The following is a 20,527-nucleotide window of genomic DNA, read 5'->3' as shown; positions in this document are numbered from 1 at the left end:
TCACTCTCAAGCATTATGTTCCAGATCCCAACCACTCACTTTGTTTTTCCTCCTGTCATCATTAGTTCTTTTTAACCAATTACCGTAAAAACACCTCCTCATGTTCTTGAATCTTCCATTATTGGAACATTGTTTCCTTATCTACTCTATCTAGACCCCTGATGAATTTTGAATAGTCTGTCAGGTCTCTTCTCTGAAGAACCTATATTTCTCCAAGCAGCATAGTCACAACTTCTCTGATCTTTGTGCAATTTTGAAGTTGTGCCTCCCTGGAACCATTTCTCATGAAGCTTTGTCTTTTTATTATCTGATGCTCACTCTATTTCTGTTACTACACCCACATCCCACCAAAGCTCACAATCTACCGCTCTGTCTCTTGCAATCAACATCATTTTCCACATGCTCCCATTAACCCTACATGACCTCTGAGCTGCTGATTTGCTCACCTGCTCGGACACCTTTTCCCCTTTACCCCACCTGCACCAGCACTAACAGCCATGCCACTGACTTTCATCTTATTTGATCTCTCCCTTTGTCTCAATCCAGGTGAAAATGGCCCAAAAATGGCAAAAAATGCCAAAACAGGTGTTGATGTGCCCAGTCTTTATCTCCTCAAATTCTAAAAGGAAAAAAATTATTGCAGTAATGATAGAACTGTGACCATTTATGTGATGGCAACATTTCCACATCATGCAACCAAGTAAAAATCCTTGTCTATGGCCACACTCTTCTCCCATTACACCACTGTGAATTACACTCTTAACGTGCCAAGCTTCTACCCTTATTTCAAGACTCATTCTCTTGTCTCCTGTGAAATCTGTGCAGCTATCACTTAGAGGGTATCCCCAGAAGAGATCTCCTCTTTCACCTCTGAGGAAGAAGCCACAGATCCCTTTGAGGATGGACCGACAACCTGACACTTACTCCCTCCATCAGCTTAGATACTGATATCTTAGTGGGTATTTTATACAGATTAGAGTAGGAAGCACATCCTGCTGTGCACTTCATTGCCACATCTCCATAGTTATTAAAGGGAGAAATGGCCTGCCTCCTCACATTTGGAGGACTGCTGGGAATGAGGCATCTATTTGTCCTCAGTCAGCAGAGAATTCATTGGTGTCAGCAATTAATGACTTCATAACAATGCATGGAGTGATTCATAATGTTGCAGGATGTGGTCAACAGTACATCTGACACAAGTGATCACAAGTCTATTTTACCTGTAACACGTGGATGTCTGTTTAATTCTATTACCATTTTGAATATCCTCAAATCGGAATCTTCTCCTTCACAGAATAAAACACATACCCCAACCATTCTGGGTGTGGTGGTGACCATTTTCCTCTCTGTCACACACTTGCTATTTAAATGATGATAGAAGCAAGCTGCAGTTGCACTTTACAGATTGAGTCACCGACTCAGTCACTCAATTTAGATAGCAAACAAAATCTTCATATTCCCTTCTGGTTAGCTCTCATTGTGAACCTGACTGGCTTTGATTTTCTGTACCTTCCCAGTTGATCCTTGATTTGACTGTTTATCTTCCGATTTCAACACCTGAGCCCCAGGCATACCCTCTTGACATTTATTTGACAGAACCCCTAGGACTGACTGTGAGCCAATCCCCTGATTGACTTGGATGCACATTTCAAACTGCTGAATGACTAAATTCATGACTGATCTTTGTACAGCCCCTCTACTGACTTACGGAGATTGCCCAGAATGCTTATGTTAGACCTGCTGAGTGTGGCTCACTCCATGGATCGTAGTGACATGGAATCTGATTGTCCTAAGCAGTTGATTGAATGAGTCCAAACCGTGAGTTGATAGTTGATGCTACCCCTGGCTCACTGCTGGGCCCCCAGGCAGAAGGATCTTTACCTTGATTTGGCATCTTAGACTTTGAAACATGGCTATTTGTTTGTAACATATGTGCTGTGTTTTTTGCACTTGCTGTTTGCACATAATGCAAATGTGAAATTGATGTTGCATGGTGTCTCACAGCAATATTTCCACCCTCTTGATCAATGACTGATTACAACCATGCCATGATGCCTGGCTTTGTTTCTGTGCTAAACTGCAATACAGGAGCCTTTAAGTTGTGGCAGAGATGGCAAAGTGCACAAATACAGAGCAATGTCGGCTTGCTATGAGCATCCAAGTAAAAGCAAATGCAAAGTTCTGAGATGAACCCTGTTCAGTTGGCTGCCTGTCATTGGCTTCAAAGTTCCTAGCAGCAGTGTTGCAATGAGAGGTGCCAGTGCACTTTAAAGTGCAGAGTTGTATTGTTAATGGATTGGAGGTGCGCCATAAGGATGCAGCAAGGCTGGTGCCTGCCCTATATCAATACCTATGGATGACGACATGCAGGTATTTGCTGCTGATGGATTGTGCCCAGGGATGTTGGGGACCGCTGTCCAAGATGGAGGCCTGGAGAAGCAGACAGTGAGTTGAGTCATCAGGTACCCCACTCTGACTTTTATGCCAGAAATGACATAATCCAGTTTTTGTCCAATTGGTAGGAGAATGGGAAGCTACATATCGATGAAGTAAGATTAGGTAATAATGACATGCAAATTGGTTTCTCACCACTAAATATTGAGATTCTTGTCTCATTGATCAAAATCTGGTAAGGTAATTGGACTTTTTTTTTTCACCTTGACGTTGAGAATCACATTTCTATCAATCACACCCTGCATACCCAACTGACTTTCCAATGTACATGTCATTCAGTGGCTGGGAGGATATTACGTTTTATTTCCAGTCCATGTTTTGGGTTTCAGAGGAAAAGTAACAAATGCATGTGAGTTCGGCAAAAAAAAATTGAAGAAAAAATGAAAGCAAGAGTAAATGAAAGGGCCAAAGTTTGAAATTTAGTTCCTAGAGATGAGGTGTTAGTATTGTCACCTGTCTCTGGAGAAGTATTCAAAAGAAGGTTCACTGGACCTTATTAAATCAAAAAGAAAATCAATGAACTAAAGTACTCCAGACAGAAGAAAAAAAGTAGCAAGTGTGTTATGATTGACTACGTCAATATTGAACTGAATCCTGTTAGCTGGAGCTCACCTGTTTTGAGAATTCTGAAACCAGACAGGTCACAAAGATTCTGTATTGATTATCACAAAGTCAATGCAGTAACTAAAGTGGATTTGTATTCCATTTCAGGATTGAAAAACTGCATTGAATGAATTGGATATGCATGATTTGTCACTTGCTAAAAGGGCTTGACAATTCCATTGACTGGTAGGGCCAGAGCAGCAACATCAGCTTTTAAAGCACTAGATGGGCTTTATCAATGTAAAGTCATGCCATTGAAATTAAACAAAAAAAATGCCCGAGCAATGTTCCAATGATTAACCAATAAAGTCATTGATAGACTGTGGAACTGTTTGGCTTACATTGATGATTTGATTATGTTCAGCAAAACCTGGGAAAAACAATTGCAGCACTTGACTGAACTGGTGATAGGTTATAAATGCTTAAATTTCCTATAATTCTGACTAATATTGAATTTTGTCAAAGCAGAAGTGACCTAGTAGGGCCACACTGTAGGACAAGGCAAAAATAGCAGCTCAAGAAATGAAAGCAATTTTGGATTTTTCTTGGCTAAAGCAAAACACAAAGCTTTGTGACATTCTGGCTTTTGTGGATTTTAACATTTGTTTGTCCTGAACTTCAAACTGCTGAAGTTCTTTTAAGAAATTTGCTTTAACATGTTGGTTAGAGAAAGTCAAAACATTTGAATGAACACAAGAATATCAGATTGCATTCAAAAAATTGCAATCTGTGTTGCCAACAGTATTGGTTTTAGCAGCAGCAAATTATGAGGAACCTTTCAAAGTGGCTGTTGATGGCAGTGACATTGGTGTAGGTGTTATTTAATCAAAAGAAAATGAAATGAGGATCAAACTGTCAACCACTTTTTGAAGATAAATTATTGTTGTAGCTGCAGTTACAATGACAGTCGATCAGAGAGGTGTTGATGTTAGGTAGCAATGTACTTACAAATGTGAGCTAAGTTTACAATGACACGTATGCTACCATTATGCCTTTTGAAGATTTCTTTTTTTGTTTCCTTCCCACTACATGCGCTGTAATGGGTTATTTATGGCTAGGCGATTGATACATTTAAAGTTTGACTGTAACATCAGTTGTAGAAATCCAGGAAGATCCTGGAAGTAGTAAGCACTCTGCTGATGGTGAACACAGGATAGCAGAAGATGGCTCTAGTCTGCTCAAACAAGCACTCCAATGGTAAGCAGATCACTGTGGTTCTGGAAATTATTTCCAATCTACTGCTGGAAGTACATCCAAACTGATCTTTTTGTCTATTCTCTCACGATGTGCTCTCCTACTGAGCTCGCCATTCTGATGAGTTGAGAACTGATCTTGGTGCAATTGCGAAGTTATTAGCCAAGGAATCTTCGGGTCACAAAATATAAAAATAAAGGATTGCCCTCAATTTTTGGGGAAAAAAAAACTTGCCAAGGATTCAGCTTTGTTGTGCGAAGAAATTGAATCATACAAGACTTAAATCTGTTCTATTTATAATTTGTAAATGCGTAATGGAGAAAAATCTGTCTGGATATGATTATATTTCATTTGAAATAAAATTATTTCTGTTTCTCACATTAGCTATTTATCTTTGTTAGAATATGTAATTATACAGAATATTATGGAAGGATTATGTCAAAACAGATTTTGAAACAGAATTTTAAGAATTTGCAATATCTTCATATTGATAAATCATACAGTAGAAAATATGAAGTTGTGCAGTTATTATACTCAGTGTGACTGTCTCTATGAATCAGTGTATAATTCTCTGTATTCATTATTTAGTATTCATTACACTGTTTTGAATGTTGTTAATTGCTCATGAAGTGAACATCAATCTTCCCAAGATATACGAAACATATGGTATATACATCACAAAATGCACCAAGAAGATACATTTACTTGGGATTCTGAATGAGTAAATATGTGTCATTTGTTAGAAAGTTAAGTTCATCTTTTAACAGTGGATCTTCATTCAATTTTTTTTTCGTACTTTCTCCTTGAAGCATAAAATTGCAGCTGAAGTGGGAGGAGAATGCCATCAGAAGATAATGTGCTCCCTCTATCAGGTCACAGAAACATAGCTTTGTCGGAACTTCAAGGAAGTTAAGTGGGTTGCCATGTAATGGGAAACATATCATTGTACAGGAGAGGCTGTTCAATACAGGGACAGGAATAGAGAGCTCATGTGGAGTGCACAAGACTCTGAGCTCTGTCATTTGGCCACAGATGCTAAGCTTTGGGAAACATCCACAATTAGGACAATTCTGCAGTGACATCAGACAATGTATAAGGTTCTGTCAGCATTTCTAAAGACTTTGCACATCCTTAAAGGGATATTGGAAGAGTCTATCTAAAACATGAGTGCCATGATGTCTTGGGACTTTGCACTAATGTCCACCTCCATGGTAGGCATGTCCTCCTGCATGAAGAATCAGTTCCAGAATTCAATCAATGACATCCTGGTCTTGGTCTGCCCACTCAGTTTGCCACATGGAGGAAAGCTTCGCCTTCATGTTTGGTGAATTGTACCACATTGCTCTTCAGATCTTGGCTATTCAAGAAATATGCTTGGATCCTGAAAAAGAAAATTGAAGAAGTGAATTTTCTGCTGAAGATACTCCTACTTTATTTCAATCCCATTTTTTTCCCATTCTGTCAGAACCCCACAATTTGCTTTCTCAGCTAATGACAGAGTCTGCCATTGGCTTGTGCATGTGGCACACTTGCAGACCCCAGTATTAGAGGTATCTAGCACAAAAACTGCAGCTGTCACAGCAGGACAACGTCTATCATGGGTTTCTCTGGCAGCTAGATGTGTGGCAGTGCTCTTCACATTTCTCCTCCTGTAAGATTCCTCCATGCTGCGCAAAGTTTTACAAATAGTGGACCATTAGCATTCCAGACACCCTTGCTGCTGCATCTTGAAGGGTGCCGCCAAATCTGTCTAGGCATCTGAATCAATGGCTTGTTCTCAAACCTTTGTTATTCCATTTGAATTATTCCTCTGCATCTCTATTTTTCCTTTATGGGCCTCATTGGCAACATCGGGGAATATTGACTGTTGAGGGAATGAAATCTCTTCCAACAGATTACTGGTATCCTTGAGGGAGCCTAGACTCCAGATGTCTATATTCCTTGACTACAGTTCTGAAGGAGGGTCACTGGACCCAAAATGTTAACTCTGCCTTTTCTCCATAGATGCAACCAGACCTGCTGAGTTTCTCCAGCAATTTCTGTTTTTGTACCTATTTTACCCTAGTTGTTTGTCTGTCTGCATGAATATAATGGGAAGTTTATAAAGGAATTAGAGTTTTAATGAGTAATGCTATATGCTGATGGTTTGTAACTGCTTACCTTGAGGTAGAGTCTAATTACTTGTAATAAATACTGAATCTTGTTCAGTACAGAGACCTGGTCTGTGCTTTCCATAAACCTGCATCTCAAAATCAGGTAAACTGGGGAACTTTTGTGATGACTCCAGTAATGATGGGACTCAATTTTCTGTGCAGTATCCGAGTGAATCATAACAATAATAACTGTTCAAAAATGCTGTTGGTTTGAGAGACTTCAATGTGTGCTCTTTAACCGAATGCTGTTCGCTCAGCAGATCAGAAGTACAAGGAGGAATTGAGGGAAGGTAACTGAAATGTTATGATAAGTGCATTTCAATTGCATGGCAAAAAAAAAATCAGTTGTTCAATTCCAAATGAAAGGACATATTCCAGACACTTGTCAAAGTATTTTCAAAAATGTAGACTACAATATAATGGAGGGTTGATAGACTTATATGAAAAATGACTTTGCCAGAACCTTTAAATTAAAAAAACAAAAGCAGTGTATTCTCCTGATTTAAAAAGAAATTAAAGATGGCTTCATTTCATTGCTTGAAGAGAATCAACATATTTATGTTTCAATAAGTCACAACAGTATACTGTGTGCCGTATTCAACTTGTATCACTTTTGTTTGTAAGGAAAGAATAAAATAAAAGGTTTGGTTCACTCTTTTAGTTCAGGTATTCTAGATATTGATCCACAGTCAGTGAATTAACTAGTGCATCTGCAACCTGATGATATCTTTGATTTTTGACATAGTATTGATCAGAAATATTTCATAAGTAAGTGTTTTTTTTCCACCTAATGCTCTCTTTTCATCACAACTTGACAGAATGGCTGTTGCATGTTGTAGAACTGGAGACTGGTATAGTTAGTGACAGGGCAAAATCTGGTAATGATGTTTTAGGGATCATTTCATTGAGGGGAAAGTGTTCTGTAATTGAAAATTAGCAAAATCAATCAAGTTAGAAAGCTTGGAAATCAATCATTTAATTCATGTTGTTGTGACTTATTGCAATATAAATGTGTTGATTCTCTTCAAGCAACTAAAAGATGTCATCTTTGGATGTATATTCTTTTACTTTTGTTTGTCTTTTCTTCTAATAACTGCATTTGAAAATACTCTTATCAGGATGTTTTATACCTACATATACAGAAGGTGTGGCATGGTGGCTCAATGGTTAGCATGTTGCCTCTCAGCATCAGAGACCTGGGTTTGATTCCACTCTTGGATGACTGTCTGTGTGGAGTTTGCACATTCTCACCTTGTCTGTGTGGGTTTCCTCCCACAGTCCAAATGCAGGTTAGGTGGATTGGCTGTTAAGTTACTTATAGTGTCCAGAGATGTATAGGTTAGTGGATTAGCCATGGGAAAGGCAAGGCTACAGATGTGGGTGAGATGCTCTTTAGAGGGTTGGTTGAACTTGATGGGCTGAATAGCCTGATTCCACACTTAGGAATTCTATGAAATGAAATTGATAGTTAATATAGTCCCATTTTCTGAATATGGAGCTGGGTCATTTTTTTGATCAAGCATTTCTTTAGCTCCTCGCAGCCAATTAAAATCTGGTATAAATTCATTACTTTTTAACTCAGTGATTTATTGTAATTTATTCAAAACTAAATAGATTAACATGTCATTCAAAGTTTCAAAACTAAACAAAACTGAAGCAAAATGTTCATCACAATTTTATAACATAAAAATGTCATCAATTCAAAAATGTTTATTAAATGCATGTGATCTGAAAATCAGACTTCAATAACCTCTGTCATCTATAAAATCTTGACTCTGAGGTAGAAGAAATGCAGTGACCGCATGGAATACAACCACCTTCCAAGTCACAAACCATTTTGTCTTATAACGTTACAACATCTCTTTCATCAATTGATCAATGGATAGATCCAGTTTGGCAATGATCCAAAATCTAAAAGCAATTTTTAAAAAAAAACTCACTTGAAATATAAAATGCATGAAATGATGTGAATGTCTGCATGAAACTATAGATTTTAGATCCAAATTCTCCAGTTGATGGACAATCTTTGAACCTCCATTGAAGCTGTGCTTAATTCATTATTGTAACTCACATGACTCCTGACAAAACCGGTTAATGCTGATGTATTGAGTTTTTGCTAATGTAATTGTTACTGCCAACAGGACTCCCAGTACTACAAGTTCGAACTGATATTTCACGGCAGCAAGTAGAGAAAATGTTTGGCTTAGAAGAATATTGGTGCCAATGTGTGGCCTGGAGTACCACAGGCACTACTAAAAGCCGAAAGGCGTTTGTCCGCATTGCATGTGAGTATCCAAACTTTATTACATATCAAAGTATGTTTCAGGACTTCCAAAATTTGTAATTGTGTTTTTATAATAACTTTGTTTAGTTCAGTCAGCTATAATCTTGCCTACATCAGAAATTTGTTGAATTAGGTCTTTCATTTCAACGTAAGAACATATTCTGGATTTACACTTCAACATTGCACTGAAGGAGTTTACTATCTTCAATATGCTAATATTTTGGATGTATTATTAAACCAGGGTCTCAACTTATAAATGGAAATAATTCTCTGGCAGCATTTGAGCAGAGGAACTCCTTAATACTCAAAAGAAACTTCTCACAAATAACATCACTATTCTCCTAAGTTGCTGCTTCTGAAATGCCATTATACTTAAATTAGTTGCAGTATTTGGCTAGGTAACAACATGATTGCAATTTTAAAGTACTTTATTGTATGTGAGACACTTAGGGACTTCCTGGGCATGTGTTAACACAGTAGCTTTTTAAATGGAAATTGTTTCTTGCAATCATTTAAAGTATAATTGAAAATGTTGAGAAGAATGATTAGTTAAGTTCAAAAAAGTAATTGTAGGATTGTTTTCTAGCTCGGGCTGTTGTTTTCTGCTCAATTAACCTGAAAGCAACCAAACCAGAATATAAGATTGAAGAATTTTAAAGTGCAAATTACTTCCAATGCAACTCCAGTTCTTACAAATGTGAAAAAAAAACCAGTACCGTCCCAAAAACTAGTTCCACAAAGCCTATTGGTCCCAAATTAAATTAATCACCGTAGCAACTCTTCACTAATTGTGCCTGCTTATAACCATTAAGGAAGCTCTGAATACAAACTGGTTCTTTTAGGTCCAAAGGCACTTCAGTGCACATTTTACAAGTTTTTAAAAAAATTTCATATGACTTAGTTACTGTACATCTCTGCAAACATTAAATTGTTTAGTCTGGTTTTTAAAGTCAATTTCAGTTATTCAAATTTAGATTATTCGTGGTGGTAAATATATACTTGGCAATGTGAGAAACTGTTGGCTGTGTTACTGAAATTGCACCAGCCATTATCAAAAATAAAATTAATGCAAATGTTATAGTAAAACTATTAGAGACTCAAACCACTGCCTGATTGTGCTGATTTATTAGAGCCATAGAGTCATAGAGATGTACAGCATAGAAACAGAGCCTTCGGTCCAAGATTTGACATTGGTTAATATGTAGCTGTTTTAGAATGGGAACTTGAGAAAAAGAGATACTACTTGAAACAATTGAAATTTTGACCACAATTTACACCTCATTTATTAATTGCTTTGCAAGGGTGAAAGTTTGCCCCAGTACCCAAAACCGCCTTGCACGTCAAATGTTTCATTCGAAATGCATGATTTGTAATTAGTATGTGTATGCAAGTAGAAATCCTATTCTTATGCATAATGGTAGGTCTACAAGCAGTTAGTTTACAGATATTTTATCATCAAGCTGGTCAGGGATATTATCACACATCTTAGGAGCAAGCAGGATGGTAACCTGGGCCTACTGGTCCAGAAATCAGAGATCACTACACCAAAGAACCCTCAAGTCTTGGTTTATTTCAATAATAAGTTCTCACTCAGAGGTAGGGTCATGGCCACTATACCACAAGAGCCCCAGTCAACTTATACACCGAGAATTTACTTGTCAGGCTGCTTTGTCTTTATTGAGAGATTTTTAGCTTTGTCCTGAGGTCCTATCTTTCATTAATCACATTCCTTACCTGATCTCAAGTACTCTTGATTAGATTTTTCATATGACATGTTAGAATGTATTGAGGTACCTAGCACTTTAATTTCCCTAATAACTTCTTTGTTCTCTATTTTTTAAAATTCACTCACGGTGTGTGCGCCTTGCTGGCTGGCCAGCATTTATTGTCCAAACCTAGTTGTCCTTGAAAAGGTGGTGGTGAGCCACTTTCTTGAACAGCTGCAACATAAGAGTGGAAGGTAGATCCACAATGCCATTATGGAGTGAATTCCCAGGATTTTGACCTGGCAACAGTAAAGGAATAGTGATATATTTTCAAGTCAAGATGGTGAGTGGCTTGGAGGGGAACTTGCAAATGGTGGTGTACCTTGTATCTGCTGCCCTTGTCCTTCTGGATGGAAGTGGTCATGAGTTTAGAGGGTATTGTCTGAAGATCTTTGGTGAATTTCTGCAGTTAATTTTGTAGACAGTACACACTACACTCCTCTATAAGTGGTGTGGAATGAGTGCGCACTAATTTAGCTCATTCCAGTGCAATTTATGCCACATTGCCACACCATCTTTCACAGCCAGGAATTGCTATCTGTCAGAACACTTGATGCATACATGGTTGTTTACAGACACTGTAGTCCCTTGTTGTGCAATGATTCAATGCTTGGTTTGGATTTGCTTGATTATGATTTCCCATATCTATAACCTAAAACCTGTCATACATCATATCTGTAAAATATGCCGAGACCTAATGGTACAACATGAGCAAAGCTCATTGACCCATCCTGTGATTGAATTTGGAAACCAGAAAATAATCTGATATCCGCTTACCACTGGGTTCCCAGTTCTTCAGTTGTACTCTTACCCCTTATACATCGGTAACTGGGGATAATGATCTTTCGGTGAACTTTACTTTTAACTTTTGAAACTTCCTTTGGCAGTCTTGCTGCTAATGTTTCTAATTATCTTTTTCTATTGTATATGTACCGCCAGCTGCAATGTAGCATATACACTTACTTAAGACAAAGTGACGACTGCAGATGTTGAAGATCAAAGTAGAAAAATGAGGTGCTGGAAAAGCACAGCATCCAAGAATCAGGAGAATCGATGTTTTGGGCATAAGCCCTTCATCAGGAATGTGGTGGGGAGAAGGGGGCTGACAGATAAATAGGAGGGGGGTGGAAGGTAGCTGGTAGGATGATAGATGCAGATGGGGGTGATGGTGATAGGTCAGAGTGGAGTGGAGAGGTGGGAAGGAAGACGGACAGGTAGGACAGTTCACGAGGGCAGTGCCGAGTTGGAGGGTCTGCTCAGAGATGAGGTGGGGGAGTGGAGAAAAGGAAACTGATGAAATCAATGTTGATGCTGTGAGGTTGGAGGGTCCCAAGGTGGAAGATAAGGCATTATTCCTCCAGGATTCAGGAGGGTAGGAATTGGCAATGGAGAATGCTCAGGATTTGTATGTGGGAGTGGGATGGGGAAATTGAAGTGGTCAGCTACAGGACTATGGGGTTGTTTGGTGCATGTGTCCCAGAGTTATTCTCTGAAAGATTCTGCGAATTGGCGTCCTGTCTCCCCAAAGTAGAGGAGACCACATCAAGAGCATCAGCCACAGTAGATGAGGTGTTTGGATGTGCAGGAAAATCTCTTCTGGCTGTGGAAGAATCCTTTGGGGCCTTGGATGAAGGTGAAGGAGGAGGTGTGGGTGCAGGTATTGTATCTCTTTTGGTGATGAGGGAAGGTGCTGTGAGTGGACAGTGGGTTGGTGGGGGGGGGGTGTAGATGTAACAAGGGAGTCACAAAATGAATGGTCTCCCTGGGATACTGATAGAGGTAGAGAGGGAAATATATCTGTGATGGTGAGGTATGACTGCAGGTGGCTGAAATGGCTGAGGGTGATACGCTGTATCCAGAGATTGGTGGGGTTGAAGGTGAGGACCATGGGGTTCTAACCTTGTTGTGGTTGCAACTGCAACACTGGTAGAACCCCAAGGTGGAAGATGAGGCTTTATTCCGCCAGGCGTCAGGTGGCTAGCATTTGGTGGTGATGGAGGTGGACTTGCATGTCCTTGACAGAGTGGATTGGGGAGTTGAAGTGGTCGGCCATAGGGCAGTGAGGTTTGTTTGGTGTTTATGTCCCAGAAATATTCTTTGAAACATTCTGTTAGTTGGCAACTTCAGCCAAGAATAGAAACCCCTCGTCCTCACCTTCCACCCCACTAATCTCTGGATAGAATGCATCATCCTCTGCCATTTCTGCCACCACCAGAGATATATTTCCCTACCCACCCATATCAGCATTCCACAGAGACCTTTCCCACCCTGACTCCCTCATTAGGTCTATGCCACCTCCCCCTCCCCCTCCCCCCCCCCCCCCCCCCCCCCCACCAACCTACCCTCCACTCCCAGCACCTTCCCTTGCCAGAGGTATAAAACCAGTGACAACACTACCCCCCTCACCTCTCTTCAAGGCCCCAAAGGATCCTTCCACATCCATCAGAGATTTTCCTGCACAATCAAATACCCAACTTGAGGAACGTTTCAGTGAACCTCTCTGGGACACACACATCAAACAATCCCACTGCCTTGTGGTTGAACGCTTCAACTCCCCTCCCATTCTGCCAAGGACATGCAAGTTCCTGGGCCTATTCCAGCCACAAATCCTTGATACTCAAAGCCTGGAGGAAGAATGCATCATCTTCCATCTTGGGAATGTTCAACCATACAGCATCAATGGCGATTTTACCAGTTTCCTCATTGCCTCTCTCCCCACCTCATCCTAACTCCAACCCTCCAACCATCCTCTTGAACTGTCCCACCTGTCCATCTTCCTTTCCACCTATCTGCTCCACCCTCCGCTCTGACTTATTGCCATCACCACCACCTGCATTTACATATAGCCTTCCCAGTTACCTTTCCCCTCAGCCCAACCCTCTCCTATTTATCTCTCAGCCCCCTTCCCCTTCACCTCATTCCTGATGAAGGGCTTATGACTGAAATGTTGACTTTTCAGCTCCTTGTATGCTACCTCCCCTGCTGTGCTTTTCCAGCACAACACTTTTCGATATATTTACTTCCCTGTCCAGTCAATGATGTAATTCTGCACTACTCCAAATACATGACTAAAATCCATGTGTACAGTGATTAATGTTTCTTCCCAATTTTTTGAGGTTTGACTAGAGCTCCAAACTTTGCAACCTGTCTTAAACTAGCTTTTAAAATCATTATCAGGGATCAACAGTTTTCATGGTAATCAATTTATTTAAAATCCGCAATATTTGAGTACACACAGTAATCATTTCATATCAGTTGTCTGTGGGTCTCTAGGAAGTGTTTGGAGGGATATGGGCTGGGTGCTGACAGATGGGACTAGATTGGGTTGGGATATCTGGTCAGCATGGATGGTTTGGACCGAAGGGTCTGGTTCCATACTGTACATCTCTATGACTCTATGACTGTATGACTCCCTGGACTATTGTGTTCCCTGGCAGTTTGACCACATTGGTATTGCTTCTTCTTTAACTTGGATAGAACTTAAAACTGATGTTTATGTGATGTTTACACAGCAGCTTGAGGCTTAAAGGGTTTTAGATTGCTTGATAAGCTTTTCCAAACTTCTGTTTTCTTTCCCTTGTTGAATTTAGGTCAACCTGAAATGTTTGTTCCTAATTTCTAGTTAGCAGTATCTTAAATTAAAGTAAATTTTCTATACTCTTTTGAATATTTTGGCAATCACCTCAAATCCTTTAAGTTTGCAGTTTGTTTTCAACCCCATTATTAGTCCAATTCTATATAAACTTAATTAGAATTACTCCAAACATTTAAAACAAAATACCCTTCTGCTTTAATCCAAATCATGACGTCACAAATTCAAACAGGCAGCACCGTACATACAAAAACATGAGTCCAACTTTTACACAGACCAAAAAGAGTGCCATATGCATTTAAGTCAGTTATTTCAATGAACCCAATTCTTTATTTTCACATGTCTTCCAACTGCCATTAGAAACTAAGAGGACAGGTAAATTCTCAGAAAACTGTCAAACTCCAAGGGAGAATTTATTGGATTAGCTGAAATGAGAGGAAAGAAAACACATAAAGCCTGCTCTTTTCAAAGGTCAATCAGTTGGAGGGTGACTTAATCATTAGAAAATCAGTGGGTCATTTCTTAATATTTTCTGTGAAGAGATATGTGTATTTAAATTAAGTGTAACTCAAATCAGATTACCTGACCTAATGACAGTACGTCTGGCTGAAGTCCTTGTTTAAAATTGATGCAGTGCACTAGATATGATGTATCATTCACTAGTAAATCAAGATGTGGTTGACTGGAAAGTCGTGCTGTGCAACTAACGCACGATTGATTATACAGCACAAAAGCTTCAGCAGACGTGAGAAAGCTTTCTGGAGGCCAGTGTTCATGAAAACTAGGGGTTGTGATGATGCTGTCCTTTTAACAAGGTTATGTTATCCTTGTTTTCTTTTCAGAGGGGTCATAAATGTACAGATTTCAAAATGTCTGTGTTTATCTACATGAAGAAGCTTTAAGGTTTTTAAACAAACACTTGTACAATGAAAGGGAAGTGGCCAGTTCTCCCAGCTCAGCTTTTCTCTGGTTTGGTTTTTAGCAGTCTGGCTGTTCAGAGTTGCTGTCTAGATTAGAGTGGTGCTGAAAAAACACAGCAGGTCAGGCAGCATCCGAGGAGCAAGAATGTCAATATTTCGGGCAAAAGGGCTTTTACCCGAAACATCGATTTTCTTTGCTTCTCGAATGCTGCCTGACCTGCTGTGTTTTTCCAACACCATTCTAATCTAGACTCTGATTTCCAGCATCTGCAGTCCTCGCTTTTGCCCTGTTAATGTTGCTGATCAGTTGTTAGCTGGGAATCCAAAAGAAACAGTTACATGGATGAAGGTTTCAATATCAAGAGATACAGGATTCTCTATATCTTTGATGTTGAAAGAGAAGAGATATGTACCTTTTGAAGGACTATTGTCTGAAAAGGTGCTAATAACAGGAATTCATGATGAGACAAGAAGCGCTTAATTATGGAAAGTAAGGTTTGAGTGTCCAGTGAAGAAGTCATGGTGTGACCACTGGATAAACTCTCAGCTCCAGGAATACAATTTGTCCTTAGTAATAATATAGCTGGTTCACAGGTAAGAGTGTTGCCTACTGTAGTTGAAAAGCCAGTGGAAACTCAAGCAACTGAACTATTAAAAAAGGCATATCCTGGGACTTTTCCCAACTGTGTGGTAATGAGGTCACAAAGTCACCAATTGAAACAGGAGAGATTAAAGAGTACAGATAAGTAAGTTGAAGTGTTTGATCAAATGATTGCTACAAACTAGGAGCAGATTGATGACAAAGCAGACTTCTTTAGTTCGTAGAAATTACCTGAGTTACAATAGAAAGAGGGGAAACTAAACCAATTGTGTCAAAGAGCATATACAGAAGAAGAATCTAGATGTATCTTGGTGTGCTACTATCTTAAAAATGGTGTCTTAATGGGGAAACAGAGACCATCACAGATTCAGGCAGATGAGAAATGGGCAGAAGTTCATCAAGTCGCATTGCCAGTGGGTTATAGAAAGGAGGTATTGCGGCTGATGCATGAACTACCAGTAGGGATCATTTGGGGAGAAGAAAAACTCGCGCTCAAATATGAAAACATTTTTACTGGCCTGGCCTGCACAAGCATACAGCTGAATTTAGCCAAACATGTCATGTCAGCTGATTGGAAAACCGCAGGCAGTCATAAAACCTGCATGATTAATACCTATTCCTGAATTTGAGGAACCTTCTACAAGGATCTTAGTTGATTTTGTAGGATCCCTACTGAAACAAAAAGTGGGAATCTGTATTTGCTAACAATAATGGATGTGTCCACCAGATTTCCAGAGACCATTCCATTATGCAATATCACAGCTAAAAGGATTGTATGGGAATTACTCAAATTTTTCTCTAGATATGGACTACCCACAGAGCTACAATCAGCTCAAGGGTCAAACTTCACATCGAAGTTATTCAAGGAAGTTATGGTCAGCTTAGGAATAAAACAATTCAAATCTATTGCACATCATCCAGAATCACAGAAAACACTAGGAAGGTGACATCAGACACTAAAGACCATGTTGAGGGATTATAATCAAGACTGTTGGATGATTTGGATAAGGGAATTCTGTTTATACTTTTTGCAACAGAGATGTACCAAATGAATTGACTAAATTCAGTCCATTTGAATTAGGTTTTGGGCATAAAGTGAGAGGACCGCTAAAATTGATTAAGGAGAAATGGGTAATCAGAATTCAGACACCACATATTTAGACTATGTATCCGATTTTAGAGAATGGTTAAATAGAGTGGGGGAATTAGCTTGTCAGCATTTAAAAATATCACAGCATACAATGAAATGGGCAACAGACAAGAAATCAAAAACTCTCAATTTTGCTGTCGGAGATAAGGTTATAGTATTACGACCAGTGGTAGGTGAACTTTTAAAAGCAAAGTTTATTGGACCTTACCAAATCAAAAGGAGTGAGGTGAACTATTTGATAAGGACTGCAGCCAGAAAGAAATCTGAGTATGTCATGTGAATATGCTCAAAAGGTATTTTGATAGGGAAAGAAAACAAAAGGAGACTGTGTTATTGGTTACAACACAGCGTGAAGAACCAAGTTCAGAGGATTCTGAATTGGATATCCCTCAAATTAATTCTTCTCCCCAGCCCCACCCCCTTCCATTTACCTCTCCACCCTGGAGACTCCCGGCCTCATTCCTGAAGAAGGGCTTTTGCCCGAAACATCGATTTTCCTGCTCTTTGGATGCTGCCTGACCTGCTGTGCTTTTCCAGCACTGCTCTAATCTTTATTCTAATCCCTCAATTTAAGTTGGACAATGAGGAAGTTGTCAAAAATTGGGATAATTTATTGATTTATCTTCTGGATGAAAATCAAAATGACCTGAAAGATTTCTTATAATTGCATGGGAAGATATATGGAAATAACCTAATAGAGGTATAATCTTCTAAAGCTGGCACAAATTCAAAAGGTGATTGAACACATGCTCCAAACTGGCATAATCAAAATGAGTTTCAGGACCTGGAGCTCACCCATAATAATCGTGCCAAAGCCAGATAAATATACCCATCTGTTATGTTTATACTATCACAAAGCCAGTGCAGTTATAAAGACTGATGCATATCTGATTCCAAGTTCGGAAGACTGTGTTGAAAAGATGGGACAAGTAATGTAGTTAACTTAGGTGGGAGAAGTTGGACTTGCTCAGAGGATACCAGCAAGTACCTCTGTCTGAAAGAACATAGACAATTTTGACTTTCGTAATGCTAAATGGACTGTATCAGTTTAAAACCATTGAGTATAAAAAATTGTACCAGCCATATTTCAGAGACGAATCAATAAGGTCATTTCCAGATTATTCAATTGTGTAGTTGATGACCTGGTTATTTTTAGTCAAATGTGGAAGAAGCATTTGTGACATTCATCAGAATTGGATGGCAGGGTGAAATGTGAGGGGGATGTTCGGAGAATACAGGGTGACCTGGTCAGGCTAGGTGAATGGACGGATGCAAGGCAGATGCAGTTTAATGTGAATAAATGAGTATTTATCCACTTTGGTGGCAAGAACAGGAAGGCAGATTACTACCTAAATGGAGTCAAGTTAGGTAAAGGGGCAGTACAATGAGATCTAAGTGTTCTTGTACATCAGTCAATGAAAACAAGCATGCAGGTACAGCAGGCAGTGAAGAAAGCTAATAGCATGGTAACCTTCATAACAAGAGGAATTGAGTATAGAAGCAAAGTGGTCCTTTTGCAGCTGTACAGGCCCCTGGTGAGACCGCACCTGGAATATTATGTGCAGTTTTGGTCTCCAAATTTGAGGAAAGACATTCTGGCTATTGAGGGAGTGCAGAGTAGGTTCACGAGGTCAATTCCCGGAATGGCGGGACTATCTTACGTTGAACAATTGGAGTGACTGGGCTTGTATACGCTTGGGTTTAGAAGGCTGAGAGAGGATCTGATTGAGACATATAAGATTATTAAAGGTTTGGACACTCTGGAGGCAAGAAACATGTTTCCACTGATGGGTGAGTCCCGAACCAGAGGACACAGTTTAAACATAAGGGGTAGGCCACTTAGAACAGAGTTGAGGAGAAACTTCTTCACCCAGAGAGTGGTGGATGTATGGAATGCTCTGCCCCAGAAGTCTGTGAAGGCCAAGTCTCTGGATACTTTCAAGAAAGAGTTGGATAGAGCTCTAAAGGATAGTAGAATCAAGGGTTATGGGGATAAGACAGGAACAGGATACTGATTGAGAATGATCAGCCATGATCATAATGAATGGTGGTGCTGGCTTGAAGGGCAGAATGGCCTACTCCTGCACCTATTGTTTATTGTCTATAATTATTCAATCGACCTCTGAAGGCAGCCTTGGTGACAAAGCTGGCTAAACATGAATTTGAGAAAGCCCAAGTCACCTTCCTGGACCATGTTACTGGACATGGAGAAATGGCCCCACAGAATACAAAAACAAAGGTAATTGGGGAGTTTCCCATACCATCGACAAAAAGAGCAGTATTACAATTCCATGAGATAGAGTGGATCTTTTTCAGAAATTCACACCAAATTTATCAGTGTAGCCACTCCATTCACTGAGTTAATAAGGAAAGGCAGGAGGTTTCAGTGGACTGTCAGAAGGCATTTGGCAGCCTGAAAGCTGTGTTAACCATTGCTCCAGAATTAGCCACACCTAATTATGCAATGACATTCAAGGTGGCTATCGATGCGAGTGATGTGGGTGTTGGTGCTGTGCTCTTAAAGGAAGATGACAGGAAGGTAGAAAGACCTACCGGATATTTCTCCAGGAAGTTGAACATTCATCTGCAGAAATATTCGACAATTGAGAAGGAGACTTTGAGCTTGGTGTTGGCATTACAACATTTCAATGTTTATGTTACCAGTAATGTTTCTGAGACATTCATATACACTGATCATAACCCATTGTAGTTTGTGGAGAAATTTAAGAATGAAAATTCCAGACTCTTCAGGTTGAGTTTGTTGTTATAGCCATTCAATTTGAAAATTGTTCATGTGGCAGGATGAGAAAATATGATTGCTAATGCATTGTTGAGACTTGGCTGAGAAATTGAGGCATTCGATAGCGGGAGTAAAACAGACTGTGATAGACTTTAGAATGCATGTTTATAGTCAATGTAATGTATTGGGTGTTGTAGTGTATGAAAAAATTAAGATTAAGGGGTTTTAAAATGAAGCCACCTTTAAATATTGATGGTTCATTTTTTTTACGGTGGTTGGTGTGATAATGCTGCTCCTTTAACAAGGTTTTGTGGTCCTTGTTTCTTTTTCCAGAGAAGTCATAAACGCATAGATTCCAAAATGTCTGGGTTTATCTGCTTGAAGAATCTTTTAAGCTTTTAAACAAACATTTGTACAATGAAAGGGAAGTGGCCTGTTCTCCCAGCTCAGCTTTTTTTCTGGTTTGGTTTGGGTTTTTTAACAATCTAGCTGTTCAGCGTTGCTGGTCAGTTGTTAGCTGGGAATCCAAAGAAACAGTTACATGGAAAAAGGTGTTTCATGCTGAATCTTTCTACCATCTCCCTCTCCTGTATGACTCTGTGTTTGATTGTCCCTTTTTTTGCCAAGGGGTGTTGAAAACAGAGAATGTAGAACATTACAGCACAGGACAGACCTTTTGGCTCTCGATATTGCACTGACCTGTGAAACCAATCTAAAGCCCATCTAACCGACACTATTCCATTATCATCCATATGTTTATCCAATGACCATTTAAATGCACTCAATGTTGGCGAGTCCACTGCTGTTGCAGGCAGGGCATTCCATGCCCTTACTACTGTCTGAGTAAAGAACCTATCTCTGACATCTACCCTGCATCTATCACCCCTCAATTTAAAGCTATATCCTCTCATGCTAGCCATCAGCATCCAAGGAAAAAAGGTTCTCACTGTCCACCCCATCCAATCTTCTGATCATCTGATATACCTCTATTAAGTCATCTCTTAACCTTCTGTCTAACGAAAATAGCCTCAATATTTTCTCATAAGACTTTACCTCAATACCAGGCAACA

At 39.6% G+C, this 20,527-nt stretch overlaps 1 protein-coding gene across 4 annotated transcripts in view; it reads left to right on the top strand.

Annotated features, from left to right (window-relative positions):
* The window catches only part of unc5a (unc-5 netrin receptor A), a 586,231-nt gene that overhangs the window by 351,748 nt on the left and 213,956 nt on the right, over positions 1-20,527 (top strand). For all 4 annotated transcript variants that reach the window (XM_072590883.1, XM_072590882.1, XM_072590885.1 and 1 more), the window contains exon 3: positions 8,546-8,689. In XM_072590883.1, coding sequence (XP_072446984.1) covers positions 8,546-8,689 — 144 coding nt within the window. The remainder of the gene's footprint in view (positions 1-8,545; positions 8,690-20,527) is intronic.

The sequence above is a fragment of the Chiloscyllium punctatum genome, chromosome 20 (genome assembly GCF_047496795.1).
Source record: "Chiloscyllium punctatum isolate Juve2018m chromosome 20, sChiPun1.3, whole genome shotgun sequence".
In the NCBI taxonomy this organism is placed as follows: Eukaryota; Metazoa; Chordata; class Chondrichthyes; order Orectolobiformes; family Hemiscylliidae; genus Chiloscyllium; species Chiloscyllium punctatum.
This window is presented reverse-complemented; position numbering and strand designations above follow the sequence as displayed.